We start from the raw sequence: 20577 nt of genomic DNA on the forward strand, positions 1-20577 counted from the left end.
TTATAGAGATGACAAATAAGAAAAGGATAATATTATGTTTTTTACTTGAATGAGTTAAGACTTATTGTTTACTGAGTAAAATGAGCCAACCAAAAAGGAAGGTTTTCCTTGTCAAATTGATTTATAATTTATAATAAATTTATTTATAATTTTCCACCATAATTTTTTTTATAATTTTTTATTTTACTCATATTTCCTGGGAATTATTTATTTTCAAAGGTAAATTCTAATAATATTACTAACAGGAGAAAACCAAGAAATGAGTATTTCAATACACCCATATTTTTAAGTTTTTTTAAAAAAATTTAACTTTTAAAATTTATGAGCTACAAATTCATATGATATTTCTATGTATTTCAAATTATTCAAAAAATATATAACTAATCATGCTTCTAATATTAGATATCGATATATGGAGACATTACATATAGTCTAGGTATTAAAATTTCATTAAAAAAATTGATCATATTTTAATATAAACTTTTTACTAAATTTATTTTTTGTTTACATATCATTTAAAAAAAAACAATTTCAACTCTAAAAAAAAAATCAAATAAGACTAAAATTCTAATGAGATATTCTTTACCAATGAAAGCTCTTGAAGTTGTTCTTCAACTTAATCCCAATATTTCGTTACCAAGACCGTATGGCTTTACCGATATTTTACAGTAAAAGAACGCAACATAACTCGTGGTCTTTTTATCGTATTTATCGAACATATACAACTCTTGGAAGAGGGAATGAATGTGAGAAATCTTTCCAATTGGGATTAGAAATGAAAAGGGAGAGAATGAGAGCAAAGTGGAGGAAGTTGTATTTCTACCAATCAAATCCACCCACAAGCCACAGCAATCTAACAAAAAATCCACTTAAGGAGTGGAGAAGCATTTTCTAGCACTAGAGGTTATGTTTGGGCTCCAGCTAAGAGCAAGGCCGGGGCAAAAGCGTGTAAATCCCACAAATACAGCAACCACTCTCCGCGAAACTCCCACGGTTTCCATTCCCTTAAATACCTTGGGAGCCTCCTCGTCGATGGCAAAAGCCCAAACGCCCCCATTTGGGCACTTTGCCCGGTCTCCTACTGCACAAAACAGACAACAACAAGAAGAAAACAGGGCCCACCTGCGTGTTTTTTCTACTCTCTATGGCCGACCCGCCTTCCTCTGGGGGCCCACCTTCGTACGTGCACACAACCGAACAACCGCCATCGCCTTTTCCTTCTCCTGGCTCGACCCAAAACCCTCCCTTCCCTCAAACGCGATCGCCTCCCGGAAAGCATCCTCTCTATCGTGGAATCCGGTGCCGGAGCGGGAAATGGGTGTCGGAGATTCGGGAGCCGAGGAAGACCACCCGTATCTGGCTCGGCACTTATCCCACACCGGAGATGGCCGCTGCTGCTTACGACGTCGCTGCTTTGGCTCTCAAGGGCGCGGAAGCTGTTTTTAACTTTCCTGATTCCGTCCATTCGCAGCCGCCTCCTGCATCCTCTTCGCCTGCTGACATTCGCGCCGCTGCTGCGGCCGCTGCCGCCGCCAGACTGCCCAAGCCGACTGGTTACACGGAGGCGGCCGCTGCATCGCAGGCTGAGAATAACGAATACTCGGCCTCCCAGTCGGAATTTGTGGACGAGGAAGCACTGTTTGACATGCCCAAGCTGCTGGTGAACATGGCGGAAGGAATGCTCGTGAGCCCTCCGAGATTGAGCGCGCCGGATACTGACGACTCTCCGGTGAACTCCGACGCGGAAAATCTTTGGAGCTACGATTAGTGAAGAAAATATTGACTCCGTCTCCTTAATAAAATCGAAGGAAGCCAACGGTACGACTGATTTAGATACGTAGTGACCGGAAAAAAAAGGGGGTTGTTTTTTAATTGCCTCTGCAATACAACAATCCTCATTGCAATGCCTCCACTCTTGAGAGAGTGTATAAGATATACAGAAGGCTCCGGTGTATATCCAGATATAGGATTGTTTCGAGGATCCTGAAATTAGTCCTCCTGGTTTGTTCATTTCGTTTTTCATCAAACTTTTGCATTTTCAACTACCTTCGCAGGTAGAGTGTTTGTATGTAAATGGCGTTTGCAGAAATACGACTTTCTTTCTTACATTTGAGTTCAAGATTTTTCTTCTTTCTTCCATGCCCTTCAAAAGAATTGATGTTTTCATCTCATCGCACTGTGCTTTTGTCATGCTCTAGGTTTCTTACTGAAACAAGGATTCTTGTAGCATTCTTTTCTGTCTCAGGTCATGTGAATCCATTACAGTTCGCCTGAAACAAAATGACTCGGACTTGAAGCCAAATCATCTGCTCGTAGAAGAGACGAAATGGAAAACCCTTGGTAAACCCCTTTTTCCTGCAATACGCATGAAATCTAGGTAGGTCAGGAGATAGATAATCCCCTCATTCCTAATGGCTCTGTGTGAGAAAGGCCAGGAGATAGATACTCCCTTCCTCCACGGACCTTTAGCTTTTTACGACCTACCTTTATGTATATGCAGTAGAAGGGATTTGCAGAGACAGCTGAAGCCAATGCGGCACGGAGATTCAAACTTGACATCAAGATATCACATCGCGATGTTAGTTTCGACGTGGGTGAGCCACACAACTCACATCTAAGTCACATTTTGGACCCATTTCCGGATGTGATGCCTGGATTTGAGGTTTGAATGTCGAAAATCTGCTTTTATCACTACTGGTTTTGTGTAATGTACTGCTCGTCTGCTTGTCTGGCAATCCTCGGACCTTTCCTGCTTCTTCGATTCATCCGTTCTATTAACGAGTTACTCGTCTCTGTTGATTAATTTCTTCATTGCTGGCATCGATATATAATTCTGATTTCAATGGCCGTTTAATGAACTGATCTTTAGACATGCAGGAGTTCTACACAGACGTTTTCTATTTTTTTTCTCTACGGAAATTAAACTACCGATATGGAGGAACTTCTTTAAATGGGAAGATTCGATTGCATTGGGGACGTCGAGCCGCGTCTGTCCAAGAAGAGAATCTCAAATCACATTTAAGTTGAACTCGATCAACTCATTAAATGGAGGCAAATGGTCCCTTTGAGCTCGAAGTCGGAGAAATGTCAGCTTGATACACGCAAGTACTGCAACAGTGAAACCCTTCCCTTCCTTTCACTTTTATCGTTTTATCTCTCTCTCAAAACCTTAATCTCAATATGTTCGAAATTAGAGCACAGTGAAAGGAATAGACCATTTCCGGACTGTAAGGATACATTGACCAGTAAACCTCACAGTTACGGGTGAGAATCCTGGAAATCAGCGTCGGTTCTTGCGGTTCTGAGCGTGCGTCGTCGTTTTTCATTTCAGAGTTCATTCCCAAGCAGCTACGAGTACTTGGCATCCATAGTTTCACACTTCGAACAGGGAATTAAAAGACACAACCATGTAAGATTAATCTTTCCGACTGCCGAATTCTCCTGTCCGAGAGCTACTGCTGCTCTGTTTCACAAAGTTCAGTAAAAGTGATTCGTTTCTTACCATCATCTCTCTAAGAATTAGTGCCCAAGGCAGATAGAATCTCCAAAAGATTTTGGTCAAATAAAAAGGAGACCAATTCTGGCTTACCTGATCTTTCTCATCATGCTATCTCGAGACATGGCCCTCCTTTCTACTTTCTTCCAATTGGCTGACATTCCATTCAAGAATTCCTTACATGGTTTTGAAAGGGTTAAGAAGGAGAAGACAAAAAACCCAAAAATGTTTTTTTTCCATTTAAACTCTTCTTCCTCTTTCCTTTGGGGCAGGCCTTGGCTTTACTAGTGTTACATGTGGTTGTATTCCTGAACCCACTAGCAAGGTTCCACAAATAGGAAAAGGGAATTTGTACATGAATTGGAAGTTAAAAAGAGAAACCGAAAACTCGATAATAAAAACTTTAAAAGAAATGTAATATTAGGAAACAAGTAAAAATTATTTGAGAGAATACTTCTATATGTAAGATATGTATTTGAGAAACCGTTTAGGAGAGAAAAACTCGAGTGAATTCAAAGTTCCACCAACCTTTCTAGGGTTTCCAATATAAGTGGTAATAGGGAATAATCAAATGTCTACTCGAATTATAAAGACTCCCATGTCTTCCATACTTTACTTGTTACTAGCACGGGGAAATCGATTGTCCTGAACATCAACATTGTATCATCACACCAACCCCTTGTTAGCTATAAGTGTGACTTATTTCGACCGAATATTTTACAATTTTCACTTTTAATCTCTTATCTTGGTTAAATATAGAATGCTTGACTAGGTTTTCAATACGAATTTAATTAACTTTAGCATAATTTTTCACTTTTTAATTATGTTTAAATTTTTGAAAAGCTAGCTTCTTATAAAATGTAGGAAACGTTTCATTTTTTTATTTCCAAGGGAACTTTTTGCCACCTCCATAAAGCATATGTTTCCGGTAATGCTTCCTTGTTGATTGCTCGTCTCAATATTCATCGATTACTAGATTTGACATGCTATTCTTGGACGAATGCCGACCCATTTGTGACAATGATTTGATGTAATAAACGGTGCCTTCACCACTAAATCTACTAAAAGGAAAGCAATCAATCCATCTTGTTCATTGTTTGGTAAATTTTATAGAACATAATCGATAATATTCAACTTTAGGGCAATCTTATAATAATAACACTAGTCATCACTAATCCACTTGCCATACTTTATTTTCCTTTTTCACTATTATAATAGTCCATGACTCATCACTTATCCTTGTGTTAGAAGCCATTCCTGCACTTGAGGTTGGGTCTGGTGAAAAAAAAATTCAGATCGAATCCATTCCATGAAGCAAGATGACATTTCCGTCTCTATTGACCGGAAAAAAAGTAACCCAGGGTTGCTCAAAATGGAAGAGAAGTGCAATGGCTAATTGCTTCGAACCCTACTCTTTCAGTCATGAACGGATCCTTTTTCAGAACCTTTTACGTATTTTAAATTGAAGTCAGAGGTGACGGAGGTGTCGTTAGCAGATTCAGTTCGTCAAAATTATGGAAGGGGACCAAAAGCTAGTCTTAGATTGATTAGACCGGAAGGGAATCAAATGTCGGCTTTTTTTGTCAAGAACTAGATTAGCTACATGTCGGCAGTTGCAGAAGATCAAAGAAAAGAACGATTGATGTAAGAGAAACTTGACTTTATTGACTGGAATGGGACCCTCTTTCTCTCCGTTCTCCGGTAGAAGAAGATGTTTATCTTTAACAGAAGTCGCTAAAGCCGCATTTCAATTCTCATTATCTGCAAACTGACGGCTTGTAGTTTACCCACGTCTTCTCTCTTACTGGAAACGCTCTGGAAGTCTTTTCCTCCATCTCTCTCCCAACGCGGAGAAATGCCAGTCGGTTCTGAATATTTTGAGTGCGACGCACCGGACGAAGAAACTTTAGCACTTAGAGGAAACGTGGGAATGTGTTTGTTCTTGGAAATCATTTTCGAGTTGATTGCAATGAATTTGTCGGATATCATCTTTTTTTTTTTTAAGAAATCGAGAGCCGCATTTCAGTAACATTTATGAATCGACGTTTATTTGCTTCCGAGGAGGAATCTGAAAAGTCCAAGTCTGGATCGCTTTCCCAACGCGGACATGTCCCTGTCTGCTCTGGAACATTTTGAATGTGGAATACTGGACAGATAAACATGGGAATGGATTGTCACGGTTACCGGGAAATCACATTTTGGAGTGGATTGCCGAGAAATTCTCGGCCCGATGATTGTTCATGGTTCCGCGGTAGCCAAAGTTTCCTGTATATTCATGACCAAGAAATTCCTGCTCTGGTCCATGAATAAATAATAGTCTGCCGGAGAAGAAAGCAGACGTGGTAGACCAGAGCGCAAAGCTTGACAGATGAAGAAACGTTTATGGTGAAGTAATGACTTGGTAGAATAAGAGGAATGCATTCACATGAGAGCAGTCTTTGGACGTTTAGAACCTGTTCATTAATGCCTATGTAAACTCGGAGAATCAAGAAGCAAAGTATATAATTGAAGTGAAGTTAAATATATTACAATGCTAATTCAGTTCTAAAAAGTATTGCTAGTACAATTTATCAAATTCTAGGGCTTTAATCTATAGACTTGCTTAGGTAAACTAGTGAGAGAAGGTAGAGAAGAACGAAAGAAAGAAGTGGAAGAAGGAGAATGACAAAAGAGAAGGAAAGAGAACAAGCTTGTGGAGAAGTTGTAGAATGAAACCCTAGGGAGGAGATGCTCTCCCACATGAGTGTGGATGATTTCTCCTTGTCTCTTGTATTTATTGAAAAATTAAAGAAAAAGACAAGCATGGATGATTTTTCCCTTGGGGCGACATAAGTGTATGCAAGAAATACTGTAATTTAAATATAATGTTTCTTAATCTTATACACTCCCCTTCAAGTTAGTGCATAATGTAAAAAATACCTAGCTTGGAACATGCATTATGATGAAAGTTGGCAGCAACTGCTTTAGTTAATATGTCTACTAGTTGATTCTTTGAAGATATGTGATACATATTGATGATTCCAACTTAGAGCTTCTCTCAGACAAAGTGACAATCTACCTCAATATGTTTTGTTCTTTCATGAAAAATTGGATTAGTTGCTATGTACATGGTTACTTGATTAATTGTCATAGTTAAACTGCATGGGGCTTGCAACAGAGAAACCAAGTTCAGTTATCAAGGATTTCAGTCATAACATCTCACATACCGCATGTGTCATGCCTCAATAATATTTTACTCCAACATTTGATCTTGCTAGTATATTCCATTTCTTGCTCCTCCCGATGACTAGATTACTCCTATTGTTGTACAAAAACCTAAAGTTAATTTTTTTGTCATCAGGTGAACTGGCCCCATTTGCATTTGAAAATCCTTTCACAGTAATTGGTCCAATTTTTTTAAAATACCAAAGAATCCTTTATAAAAGTTGCCAATATACGTGAGAGCTAAGTTTGATGCATAAACTAGCTAATTACACTTTCTGTAAAAGAAATATTCGACCTAGTTACAGTGAGAAAGATTAATTATCTAACACTCCTTGAAATTTACCCATATCTATACCATTGCCTGTTCCAACATATAGCTTCACATTCAAATCCATACGAGTGTCAATAGGATAAGATCCCAATATGCCTTTTTCATTTAATAAGTCAATAACATACTTCCTTTGGGATAAGACAATCTCATGTCAGAACTATAACACTTTTATTCGAAGAAAATGCTTAAGTAGTTTGAGGTCCTTTATTTGGAAGACCTTGCTCAAACCTTCCTTAACCTATCGAATGTCACACTTGTCACTACCTGTTAGTAAAACATTATCAACATAGACTACCATGAGAACCATACCCTGACTTATTTGTTTAAGAAAAACTGAGTGGTCCACCTCATATCTCTTGCAACCCAACCATGCACAACTTTGCTAAAGTACTTATCAAATCATGCCCTTGGTAATTCTTTGAGCCCATTAATAGACTGTCTTAGCCACCATTCTTTCTCCCCCTTAACCATAAATCTGGTTGATTGTAACATTTAAACTTCTTCATGAAGATCACCATTAGAGCAGACATTGTTAACATCTAATTGGTGAATAGGACACTTGAAACTGGCAGCAATGGAAATAAAAACTCATACCAAATAAAGTTTAGCCATTGGAGAGAAAGGTTTCCATAATCTATACCATATTACTGAGGGTAGCCTTTAGCTATGGTTCATAATTTAAGTAGAGCAATGTTGCCATCTAGGTTGTGTTGAATTGCAAGGACCCCCATAACAATCCACTGGTTATTTTTTGGAATGTAAAGAAATCAGCTCCCAAGTTTTGTTATCGAACATGGATGTCATCTCCTCTTTCATAGCTACTCTCCACCATGGATGACCCACAGCCTCTTGATAGGTATTGAGAATAACCACTGAAGTTCAAGGATGCTAAAAAAGACGAACAACTCAGGGACAATCTATGGGTAGAGACAATTAGAGATAGGTTTGTGTAATGAAGCTAAAAGAAGTGTTTTAGATGATAAAAATTGATGATGTTATTCTTTTAGTGTTGATTATGAAAAAATAATGTGTTAATTTTAAAAATAAAAAAGGCTTAGATTGCCATGCATTTACCTGATTCTAAAACTGATTTTAGAAATGGTTAGTTTTACACTGCATTGATCTTATTTTTATAATTTTTATTTGAACCTTGAAAAATAAAAAAGAGGCAGGAATGGACATCAACCATGGAAAAGATGAAGACATGACATTTAAATCATCAACTGTAATTCTTTAGCTCTTTTTTCCTAATATAAATTACAATATTTTACTATAAAGTTGTAGTTATAAGACCATATAAAATAAGAGATCAAACAACATAGAAGGGGCAACGTCTTTTACAAATAAGTGTTAAGCTACTATTGAGCCATTGCATATTGATTGATATAAAGAAATATCCATCCTTGATATTCACAACTGCATGTACAATATTAAAGAAGTCTTGCCACTTACCATTCACATAAATTGCCAAGAGTACACCATGTAGAAACAATCTCTATAAAATAGATTTGATTTATACATTTCATGCATTAAATATGTTTCTTGCCACCTTGAATTCTAGGTTGAGCTCAAACATCAAACTTGGAAGAATTTGTTGGCCTAGGTGGCTTCTCCAAGGGGGGTGAAATGAGATTCTAAATTTAAAATTAAGCGCTTAGTGTGGAAAAATAAAATATAAGACATAATAAAAAAAACACACCACAAGGAGAATGATTTTTTGTTTTCATTATTTACCTAATGGTCATCACCACCCAGGAACCTTTGCATGGGAAAACTCTACCTATAAACTTTATTAGTGGAAAATTACAAAGAGATTTTAGGCTCTTTTTAAGCCAATTGTAATACTAATTACACAATTTGATCTCCCCCAAGAGATTCAGTACAAACTAGATTCCATCTCTAGTTGGCTTTCCCTTTCTAGATTTTAATCCTAGAATGTCAATTGTTCTAGCTTTAAGGTTCCAAGCCTCCAAATCTTTAAGCACGAGAGATGATCTAAAGGAACTTAAGAATGCTAGGAAAGTTGAGTGATTTGAAAGAATGATTTGATTTTACTAAATATACAACTTTGTCAAAAATGGGTTTGTATGAAGATTTTAAATGAATAGGTTTTTTTTGTAGTGATTTGAATTGCCAATAAATATTCACACCTTAGTTTCCTACGAGTTTGGGGAGCTATTTATAAGATTCTGAAACAAATTAGTCATATTTGTACTATTAAATAAAAAACTACAAAAAGTGTTGATCGATCACTAAAAAGATATGATCAATCAACCATATATAGCGGCTATATTTTTGTGTTCCCTAGGTCTATTGATCGATCAAGGCATCAATAAATGAGTTTTTAACTTTTTAGAAAACTCATTGATCGATCAATCCATTTTGATTGACCGATCATGCTTTATAGAAATGGCTATGCAGAGTCCTATATGATTGATAAAAAAATTAGGGGATGGTCAATCATGTGTTATAGCATCTTCATGGAAGTATTCAGTATGATCGATCATGCTTGATTCAATGATAGATCATGCTTTATAAGTTATGCCAAACTGCATTTTAGATGATCTATCTAGTGCATTTTGGTTGATCAATTATCCCAAATGCCAGTGTACTATTTTAACATTTAGACAGGACATAGGCTATTCTAAGGGATTTACCATTATAAAATATTTATATGTATTTGGTTAAAACATGGTTTTGAAATATTTCATGCCCTAAGCTTCATATGAATGTATTTAAGAATCAAAGTCTGACTAACTATCAACTTACATACCTAGAGTTCTTGAGATTATTTTAATGATGATTGGCCTCTAGTCATCAAATCTCTATTCATCTCTTTTGTGTAAGTTCTTCTTCACAACAACAATTTCAAGGTATTTTTGCGTCTAGTCTTAACTTGGCAACTTGATGGATCATTATTTTATCTTGAGTTTTTGTCATAGACCTCGTAATATTTGTGCTAGAAGGCATATATGTAAAATACACTGATAACATTGTTAGTAACACATTTTCAAACCGCCCATTTTTTAATCATCAAAATAATAGAGACCAACATCATTTTACTATTGGCCTAACAGAGTTCTCGATTGATTCAGATTTTTTTTTTTTCTAGAATTCAACTATCATCATCCGCTTCACATTGAAATGCACAAGAATATATATACATCATAGCCTTTTGACCAAATTTTCCTCTTTTGTCTTATTGTCTTATTGGTTTCAGTGTCCATGCTGTCTATTAGTCACTTCTGACAACTTTGTTGGAGTTCTATCATTACATCAATGACTACATAAATTAACAAAAAAATAAACTAAGCTTACAAGAGAAAATTTTAAATTGCACAGATACTATATAATTATTTCATAAATCTACACCATCCAATTAAAAAATCAACTTTTATTCTTAATAAAAAAATGGACTAATTCTACCCTACTTATCGATACAAAAATGCCAAACTATGCCTATAAAAAAGAAGTAAAAGGCAAGTGAATAAAAGAGGTAAAGTTCAACCTAGAAGGCTAAATGCAACAATAAATTACAATTAAATTTGTAGCAATACAGGTAAGTAGCAGTGAAGTAGCCATCTTCATTTTTTCTATACTTTTTAAATCATCATTTTTTTCTCCATTTTTGAGTATTTCGTCCTTCTAGTCTTTGATTTTTCATTTTTCTTATTCTCTTTTAAAATTTTCTTGTGGTTGTAGAAATGAGACCTAATATCTTATCATCAATCAGATTGTAATAGTAAAAAAAAAAAAAAACCAATAGAAAACTCCAAAAAGATTGAACCGCAAAAATACTCGAAAGGCTTAAAACTCCACAAATTCTTAGTATTTATCTTGTGTAAGTGGTGAAACTAAAACTTTATTGATTATAATTTCATATGCATAAAGTTTAGTGTGGCCTCTAGCTTGAATGTTTCTCATCTACATACATTGTTTACATTATTCTGAAGTAGTTCACCTTCCGGATCTCTGATTGATAATATGTTTCATTTCATAGTACTCATTTCATTATGTTTAATATTTTATTGTACTAGTGACTATACTGCCAATGCTTAATTACAATTTACTACGAGCACTTAAATGACAGTCTCCAAACCACAACAAATTTACATTAGCAATTCTTTATTTTGAAGGAGAGTGGTTTCTTGAGCCAAGTTAGAGGAAGAGATCAAATAAGGGTTGTCCATTCTTGTTTGTCCCGTTAAATGGGAAACATTGTAGTCAATCCTTATTAGTCAGGTTGTTGATTTTTAAAATTGTGTGATGTCATTAGATCTAATGATATAAATTTTATTCTTTCATTTAACAAAAGGTATCTCAATATAAAAAGTAAAAGACTACCCAAAAGCACATAAAACACTGATAGACAACCTAAAAAATTTAAACCATGAAGAATGGGTGGATATGGCATTGACAGTTTATGGAATGAAATCCCACATAGAAATGACAAACAACATGAAGAAATCATAGATGAATCATATTTAGAGAACGTTTGAGATGTTTAGGGGATAAACTCACCTCGGGTTGTATAATGAAGCTGTAAAGAGGTGTTTTAGAAGATAAAAATTGATGTTATTCTTTTTTTAGTGATTTTGATTCTAAATTCTTTTAAAAATATATGTTAATTTAAAATCTAAAAAAAGCTTAATTTTCCAATGCATTCATGTGATTTTAAATGAGATCTAAGAAAGGGTTAATTTTACATTGCATTTATGTAATTGTTATTGTCTTTATTTGATCCTAGAAAACTAAAAAGAGGTAGGAATTGGCATCAACACAAGATTGGAATAAACAATAAGAAAAAGATGAAGACATGAAATTTATGCCATTGAACATAACTCTATAGTTGTTTTTCCTCAATGTAAATCAGAATATTTTACTATAAATTATCTTTATAAGACCATCTAAAATAATAGAGCAAACAACACAAAAGCGACAAGGTCTTTCACATATCAGTGCAAAGCCACTGTTGAGCATCTTATTCTTGATATCCACAAGTGTACATACAATCTTGAAGAAGTCTTTCCACTTGCCATTCACATAAATACCAAGACTTGGTGGAATAAACATCTTTGTAAAATATATTTGACTCAGTCATTTCTTGCATAGAATATGCTTCTTACCACCTTGAATTCTTAGTTGAGCTCAAAACATCAAAGTTGGAAGAACTCCCAACTGATTCAAATTCCTTTCTTTTAGAATTCAACTATCATCATCTATCACACATTGAAATGCACAAGAAAATAATACTTCACATAGCACTACCTTTATTTTTTCTGTCTTATTGACTCTAGTGTCCATACAATCTATTAGTCATTTCTACCGGTTTTTCTGGAGTTCTATAATTATATAAGTGACGATATGAATTAAAAACTAAAGTGAACTTACACGAGAAAATTTTAATTGAACAGAATACTGCATAGTTATTTAAAAAATCTACACCATCCAACTAAAGAAACAACTCTTATTTCCTAATTTCAAAAACATTTGGACCGATTCTATCCTACATACTAATACAAAAATGCCAAACTATGCCTGAAAAAAAAAAGAGTAAAAGGCAAGTGAATAAAAGAGGCAATGGTTCCACTTAGAAGACTACATGCAACAATAAAGTAGTAGTGAAGTTGTAGTCTTCACTCTATTCTCTACTTTTAAAATCATCATTTTTTTTCCATTTTCAAGTATTTTGTCCTTCTATTCTTTTATTTAATTTTTTATCTTATAACTTCTTCTTGTGTCAATAGAAATGAAATACAATCTCTTATCACCAATCAGATTATAATAGTTAAAAAACAACAAAAATTCAACCATAGAGGATACTTAAAAGATTCAAAACTCCACAAATCCTTAGTATTTATTTTGTGTAAGTGGTGAAGCTCAAACCTTATTGAGTATAACTTCATATGCATTAAGTTTATTATGGTTTATAATGACAAATAATTCTAAAAAAACATACATTAATTAAGCTAATGTGGACTAGTTGATCTTTTGAATCTCTGATAGATACTATGCAAGTTCATTTCATTGCACTTAGTTTACTATGTTTAGTATTTTCTTGTACTAGTAATTATAATGCCAATGTGTAATTACAATTTACTCTATACCAATCAATGGTGTCTTCAACCCACAACAGATTTACATTGGCAATTCTTTGTTTGAATAAGGGTAGTTTCTTAAGCTAAGTATCAGAATGAGACCAAATCAGTGTTGTCCACTATTGTCAATCCTATTAAATGGAAAAATTGTCGTCAATCCTTGTTAGTTGAACTATTGATTTTTAAGATTGAGTGATGTCATTAGATCTAATGACATAAATTTTGATTTTTCATTTGACAAAAGGAATCTCAATATCGAAAGCCGTAGGAGAAAAAACAAAAGAAACCAACAATGAACAAGTGGGCCATGGTTTCAAGTATTGGATTGGATCAATGTAGTGTGTCTCCAATCTAATTTAACTATGTTTGGAGAATTCTTACTCAACCTAAAATTATGAAATATCATAAATGATCACACGAAGACGAGGAAGGTTTCTTCAGCCAAACAAAAAATCAAATAGTGAAAAAAATTTAAAGATGAGAGAATTCAGAAGTGCAAAAATGATAATATAGAATTGTCTTCTCGTACCAGTTTGGAGCCATCTAATTTTCTGGAAGAGACTCAGGACAATATAGGCTTGGGAATGGGGGTGGCACCAAGCCAAACTAGCACGCACATCGTTCGTGCTCGGCTAAAAAAAAACTCAACTCAATTTAGTTTTTACTTGAGTTCGGCTCGCGCTCAAACTTGAAAAAAGGCTCATTAAGTATAAGAAGTCAAACTCGAGATTTTCCAAGCTCGATTTATTAGCTCGTGAGTTGACTCGTTAACATAGTTTTTTTATGAAAATACCATTTACTCTAATTGCTCTTGTCAATTCATTCTTTAGTTGGTTGATAGTTTCTCTTATTTACCTCAAACCTCAAAGATGATCAATCATTCAACCCTTTTGGGTGCCTCAACATCTAATGTTGTTATTTGCCAATGGAATAAAGACTATTGATGGAGGTGTTTACTCTTTCTTTTAGGTCTATTAAGCTGGTTATTATAGATTAGTATGATCCATTGCAAAGTCTTCGACTCCTCTATGATAGCTTGAAGTTCAATGGAACTAAATTCATCTTAATATTCTCTTTATTTATTTTTTATAATTTTTATTTTTGTAGTTTTAAATGGAGGTTGGAGCTCAAGCCTGGCTCAAGTTCGACCTCAATTCCAATGTTAGGCTAAAGGTTGAGCTTGAGCTCGAGCATGAGTTCAAAGTATTCAGATCTCACCAAACTCAAACATATATAGGTTCAAGCTTGGCTTAGCTTGATGTCACCCCTACTTAGGAAGGTCACCAATATCCATAGAATGCCAATTGAAGAATGACTAGAGATACCACTTTTTGATGGTTGGTAACATGGATAGTTGACGATAGATTGTAAACAGAAAGAAATCAAATGAGGAATTTGAAAGGTAAGATAGAATTAACAGAAAGGATGGGGAAAGGCAATTTTTGAAAAGGAAACCATGAAGTGTGATCTCCCCTCCTCTTGGCCTTTAAGCATTCCACAGTGGGATCATCCATTGACCTTTCCCATTCTTAAGCTCAAATAAAATCAAGTTGTTATTGTTAGGAAACTTAGGGTGCCTATTCTAATTTGGGTAATATATTTATTATTTAATTATATTTATTATTTAATAGAATGGGCCAAAATTAAGTGATCTAATTTTGTTAAGCACATTAAGGATTATGGGGCATGATTATGGGCCAATTGAGTAGATACCATAGGGAATTATGGGAAACCTATAAGGAGACACATTATGGTTATGGTCCCCAAGAGACTAAATCACACACAGTTTCCCTTCTACCCATCCAAAAGAGAGATGAAGTTCTCATTGAGGAACTAAGGAGATTTAGTTGAGGAAGATCTCAAAACTAATCATTCATTTGTATCGATTGCCATAGAATTCCGCAATAGTAGGTGATCCTGTTGTATTATAATCCTTCCTTTCTCTTGCATAACACCAAATTTCGAGGAGAAATACGAGTCTCGGGTTTTACATGCTCTGCATTTGCTGTTTTTGTTCAATGGCGGGTCGGACGGGATGTATCATTGATGCCGATTAGCCTTATCAATTATCATGCAATAAACTTCTGGATTTCTTATATTTTCCCTCTGTAGATCCACATCAATTAAATGGAGTAATTCGTTATTCTTTTCAATGCAATAAACTTCTGGATTTCTGGGAAACTGCATAGTAGATGGAGAGTCGGAACTCTTCCGTGAATTTAGAACTGTTTTATGCAACTGAAGGGATGAGTTGTAGATTGGAACCATCCCTGGGCATTACAGAGATAAGGCGCATTGTGGTAATCAGATATCTGAAATTCTCTGAAAAAATTAGATTCTGATTTTATTTGCCCATGTGCTTGCATTGGAGAAGAGTTTTCAGATTCTGATTTTATTTGCTCATTTCTTTGCATTTGAGATCACGTCGTCAGTTGGATCCCTCTTCTCTCCCTTGATAATCTAGATTTTCAGCCAAAATAAAGCAGAAATAAATCACGGACATGAGATTCTGATATATGTTTCAGTATATTTAGTGATTCATCAGGCAAATTTAAAGCAGAAAGCAAGTTTTGCCAAAGCAGAAACAGAAAAAAACAACTCAATATGAACAAAAGAGAAGTATTTTTCAATGCCAAGTCAGTGTTGGTGGCTTTTCAACTCTGTTGGTGAGTGTGGAACCAAGAAGTTCATGAGCAAAGGCTGCATCTTCTCATCCTGCTTCAATGAAATCATTTTGCAGAGTCCATCTAAACCCTCTGCAGATCACATCAATGAAATGGAATAATACGTTTTCTTTTCAATGTTTTCTGTAAACTTGTGGGTTTCTGGGAAGTTGCATACAAGACAGATTCATAACTCTTCCATGAATTCAAGAGAAAGGATGCTTGCTACGCCTTCATCCTCTAAATCCCTGAGTACCCTAAAGCCTTTGCTGTAGCTTTTGGGTTAGGTTCTGGGTGGAAATTGGAATAGGAAAACTTATTCCACTCCATATCTCTACCGACTTTTCTCCTTTACCCAACTGCCCACATGTTGAGAGAGAAACCCCATCTCTTAAAGATTCAGGTTTGCTTCCCGACTTAGTTTCACTTGTGTCCACCCATAACTAATCCCAGTGAGATCAAGTTTACCTAAGATGATATTATCTAATGGGGTATTATTTTAATGTCGATAAACTGAAAAAACTGTAGGATCAAGAGAGTGTTTTCCCCATAGCTGTACAAGTGAGGATACTTTCATATGGTAGAAGTGAAATTCTGACTCTTTTTAGTGCTCTTCACAAGATGAAACAAGGAGAGAAGCGGAATAGGGTGGGGCTCCTCCCACCTCTCCCAATAACTTTTTGCAATAGGGCACCCCTCCTAGGCAAAAGAGGATAAAAGGAGTGGTGGCTCTCTTCCCTTCATCAATGTTATCAAGGAAAGAGGTAACATATTTATGACATTTTGATAAGTTTAATTCTACACTATAATCAAATCAAGGACCTCGGTCGTAAAATCAGCTGCTTCAACTCTAGTTAACCATTCATTAGATCAAGTGTCAAAGACAGTTAAATCTACCTTCACTGACTATTTAACATCTTCTTTTCGGTTTTAGTTCAGAGGTTGGCTTTGGGGGGTTGGGGTTGGGTCTTTTGCTAGAATGGAGTCAAAGGAAGGGTTTTTTTCAACCCATTTTCAGAGTCAGGTTTAGAGGTTGGCTTTGGGGTCAGAATCGGGGCTCATAGCGATCTACGAGGCAGGGATATGGTCAAGGGAAAGGCGTGGGAACAAGATTGGCTTTCCAACCCTAGGTTTTTTTCCAAGTCGGGATAAGAGGTCAAGGTTCGGGGTTAGATTGAGTGTTTAGAAATTCGATCTGATCCAACTGGTGCCCACCCCTATGTAAGACCTTATAAGCAGCATCTTTGTGTTTTTTTTCATGCATCGCATGAATTTCACACTAGTGCTTATCGAAGATAACATATGCTCTCTTTAGATGGTTTTTTTTTTAAAAAAATTTAAGAATGTTTAACGACATCATCATGAGATCAATCCTTGATTAAACTAATTCAACTGGATCTTATCACATTAACGAGTCGAATATTATATCCAGGGTTGTTTCATGAAACTTATCTTGGCAACATTATATCAAGATTTTTCCATGAGTCAATATGCATTGGGGTCATATTCATTCTTTTGTATGATTTGAAGGCAATGATAACAATAATCTGACATCACTTTATTTGAGCTCTTTGGTACTTTAATTTTCAAGCTTATTATGACTTTACCTCTTAACAACTTGAACCATCTTTTTTTTGCATGCAACAAAAGGGAATTGTGGAAATGTATTGAAAGATTGATGGTTTTGTATCCTTTATTTTCAACAAGGAATGAGTGCCTTTCGCTTTGCTTTTGATGCTAGCCTCCATACGGTTGTGACTTCATGCACATATTCATGTCTACTAGTTCAAGTAGTTACGTCATGACTCTAATGACTTCTTCTAATGATAAATAAAACTTTTCATCTATGTATGAAGTTTTTCCTTTGATGAAGGGACTTTCATCGACAAAGACTGTTTTCTCTTCACCATCTTTGCTATACAAAGCATTGATGGAGAGTTGAATGAACAACCTTTTTATCATGCAACCAAGGCCTCCATGTAACGATTTGTATGATGTTTTGACATCTATTACATGAAATATAGCTCTAGAGACCATCTCCTCAATATGGGCTTTGAAACAAATCATACCCAAAGCCCTTTGGCCTTCTTGATTGAAACCCTGAATCATCAAAGAGCTCATGGAAAAATCATTTATTGTAAATACAATATTTTTTATGGTTCGGATATGAAGAATGGAAACCACAATCAAGGAGGATTTCGTTTACTAGCTGTTCTCTTATGTGCATAGACATAAATGAGATGTTGATTGTGCACTTTGAGCCCAACTACAAGTCTTCTTTTCTTAAGAAGATGCACGACATGCAAGAAGTTTCAATAGTTGTCGAATCATTATGGAGCATGTTGAGTTGCTCGACCTCTGCAAGAAATGTTTTTGGAGAAGAGAGAACTTCGACTTGCACTTCTTGTTATGGAATTGTGAGTTCAAATTCATCATGAACAATTCCTAGAAAGATACACTTGATAGATTTAGGATCAAGTTTACTGTGTTTTGGGGAGGAAATATGGACAAAACATTGAGACCCAAAGATTTTCAAGGGCAATGAAAATGGATCATCATTTGGTAAAAATATAGAGTAAGGAGATTTATTACCAAGAACAGAAGATGGTAGACGATTTATAAGAAAGCATGCAGTAAGGACTACATGAGGCCAATAAAAGTATGGAACTTTCATGTCATATAATAAACCTCGAGCTACCTCAAGAATATGATGATTTTTTCGTTCGGCTACACCATTTTGTTGAGGAGTGTACGCACATGATGTTTAATGGATAATACCATTTTCTTGACAAAAAGAGTCAAGTTCTTTGGAAATGTATTCTTTGGCATTATCAGACCGAAGTATTTTTATGTTCTGACCAAACTGAGTGAGTACCATAGCATGAAAAGACTTAAAAATCAATGGTATCTTAGAACGCTCCTTAAATAGAAACAACCAAGTGCTATGAGTGAAGTCATCAATAAATGTAATAAAATACCTGACTTGAGAAATATTTGAGGCGCTCAAGGGTCCCCATACATCAGTATGAATTAATAAAAATGGAGTGATACTTTTGACTTATGGATAAGGTGAGTATGTACCCCTTTGATGTTTACTCAGTTGATAAAGTTCACAATTAAACTCGGACCTGACTTTAAGAGTAGGAAACATATAATGAAGTGATTGTGAAGATGGATGTCCCAACCAGTTGTGCCATAGCCTTGTCTCATTTTCACTGGTGGAAACAATACTTATTTTTGGCACATCCAAGTAGTATAGCCCCCCTTGTTCACGGCCTCCACCAATCACTTGCTTCGTTATAAGATCCTAAAATACACACGAAGTGGGTGAGAAGGTGATAGAGCAATTAAAATACTTTGTCAGCTGATTAACAGATAACAAATTCAAAGGGAAGGTAGGAACAAATAGAATATCAGTGAGTGGAAGTGATGGTGTAACAGAAGTGGATCATTTCCCTTGAACCTTGGTTTGAGAACCGTCAGCTATGATAACAAAGTTATGTGAAAGACATAGAGATACATAATGTAATAAATGTTTGTTACCTGTAAGATGTTCGGATGCTCCTGAGTCAATTATCCAGGATGAAGATGAGGTAGATAGCATACCTGAAGCAGTGGTGGCAGTGGTATTTAATGAGGAACTTGGAGAAGAACCCATCATTTTCTGAAACAACTCATATTCTTCATCAGTAATTTTTTTCTTTTTAGTTGATTTTGTGGGTTGATCCTCATTTGTATCACCTACCAAGGGTTTCAAGTCTGAGTTGTCGTTGGTATTATAACATATTTCTCCATACTGACCATTTTTTCCAAAGTAACTATTTTCCTTGTTATAGCATGTATCGATAGTGTGGACATATCTCCCACAATGAGTGCATTTTTTCCACAATTTTTCCATGCTTTTGATAAGCCAACTAATCACAATGCTATCATTTTTTAACCATTTGTTATAAAAAATTGTTTTCTTGATCAATAGGTGATCCACGATTGGTGAGATGACCAAGTAGGTCCTTTGTTATAAGAAACATCTGAACCGATGTGGATCAACTTCATAAAATTTGATACCCTAAGTAAGGGTATTATGGTAATTTTGAGTATACCACCTTTATTACTTACATTTTCTTTAGCCATAATAGGCACTTTAACGAAAATAATTCTCCAAAAAATTCTAATCAAAATATCCAAGTAGTATTGTTCAAACAACTTGGTGCATGGAGAAATTTAGCATTAACTCTAAACAATCATTATTCTGATTTTTTTCTGAGTAAATAACCACTCACAATAGACTCAATATCAATCTTCTATATCAGGGGAATCTTGTTCCCACAAAAAAAAAAAAAAATCAACAATCTGATCATGGACTGGTCTCGATTAACTAAAATTCCAAACCGACAAAACTGCTTTGATAACTTCTTTTAGATCAAGAGGCATTCATATCTACAATCTCATAAGATGAAAAATATTCACATACTCATCTTTAAATCATCTTCTAAATCTGGAAACCAGTAACATGCAGTAATAAAAAAATAATGAAGGAACTTATCTCACGTTTTTTTATCTTCCTTCACAAGGAGCCTTCTATGAGTAGTGTTGATCATATCTTCTTAGAGAATTCCTTTTGGTGTAGGGTTCCTAAATTTAATGCTCTGATACCATGTTGAATTTAGGATCCTTTTTCCAATATTCCGAGCAAGGGAAGAGAGAAAGAAAAAGGAGAAAAGGGGAAGAAGGTTCTCGGGTAAAGAGAAGAAGAGAAGAGGAACAAGGTGTGCGGAAAGCAATGAG

General features: G+C 35.3%; 1 protein-coding gene across 1 annotated transcript; it reads left to right on the plus strand.

Moving 5' to 3' along the window:
- Window positions 1-1144: 1144 nt before the first annotated feature.
- On the plus strand, window positions 1145-1768 carry LOC137947750 (ethylene-responsive transcription factor ERF027-like). Its single transcript, XM_068793520.1, has one exon. It carries the CDS (start codon window positions 1145-1147, stop codon window positions 1766-1768), a length of 624 nt encoding a protein of 207 aa, XP_068649621.1.
- The last annotated feature ends 18809 nt before the right edge of the window (window positions 1769-20577 follow it).

This window comes from Aristolochia californica, unplaced genomic scaffold (genome assembly GCF_029961685.1).
Source record: "Aristolochia californica isolate CCGP_79_NKW_82.1479 unplaced genomic scaffold, dmAriCali1.0.hap1 SCAF_13, whole genome shotgun sequence".
In the NCBI taxonomy this organism is placed as follows: Eukaryota; Viridiplantae; Streptophyta; class Magnoliopsida; order Piperales; family Aristolochiaceae; genus Aristolochia; species Aristolochia californica.

What these genes read in the sequence shown, in the direction of transcription:
- LOC137947750 (XM_068793520.1), top strand. Translation starts at nt 1,145, where the DNA reads ATGGCCGACCCGCCTTCCTCTGGGGGCCCACCTTCGTACGTGCACACA.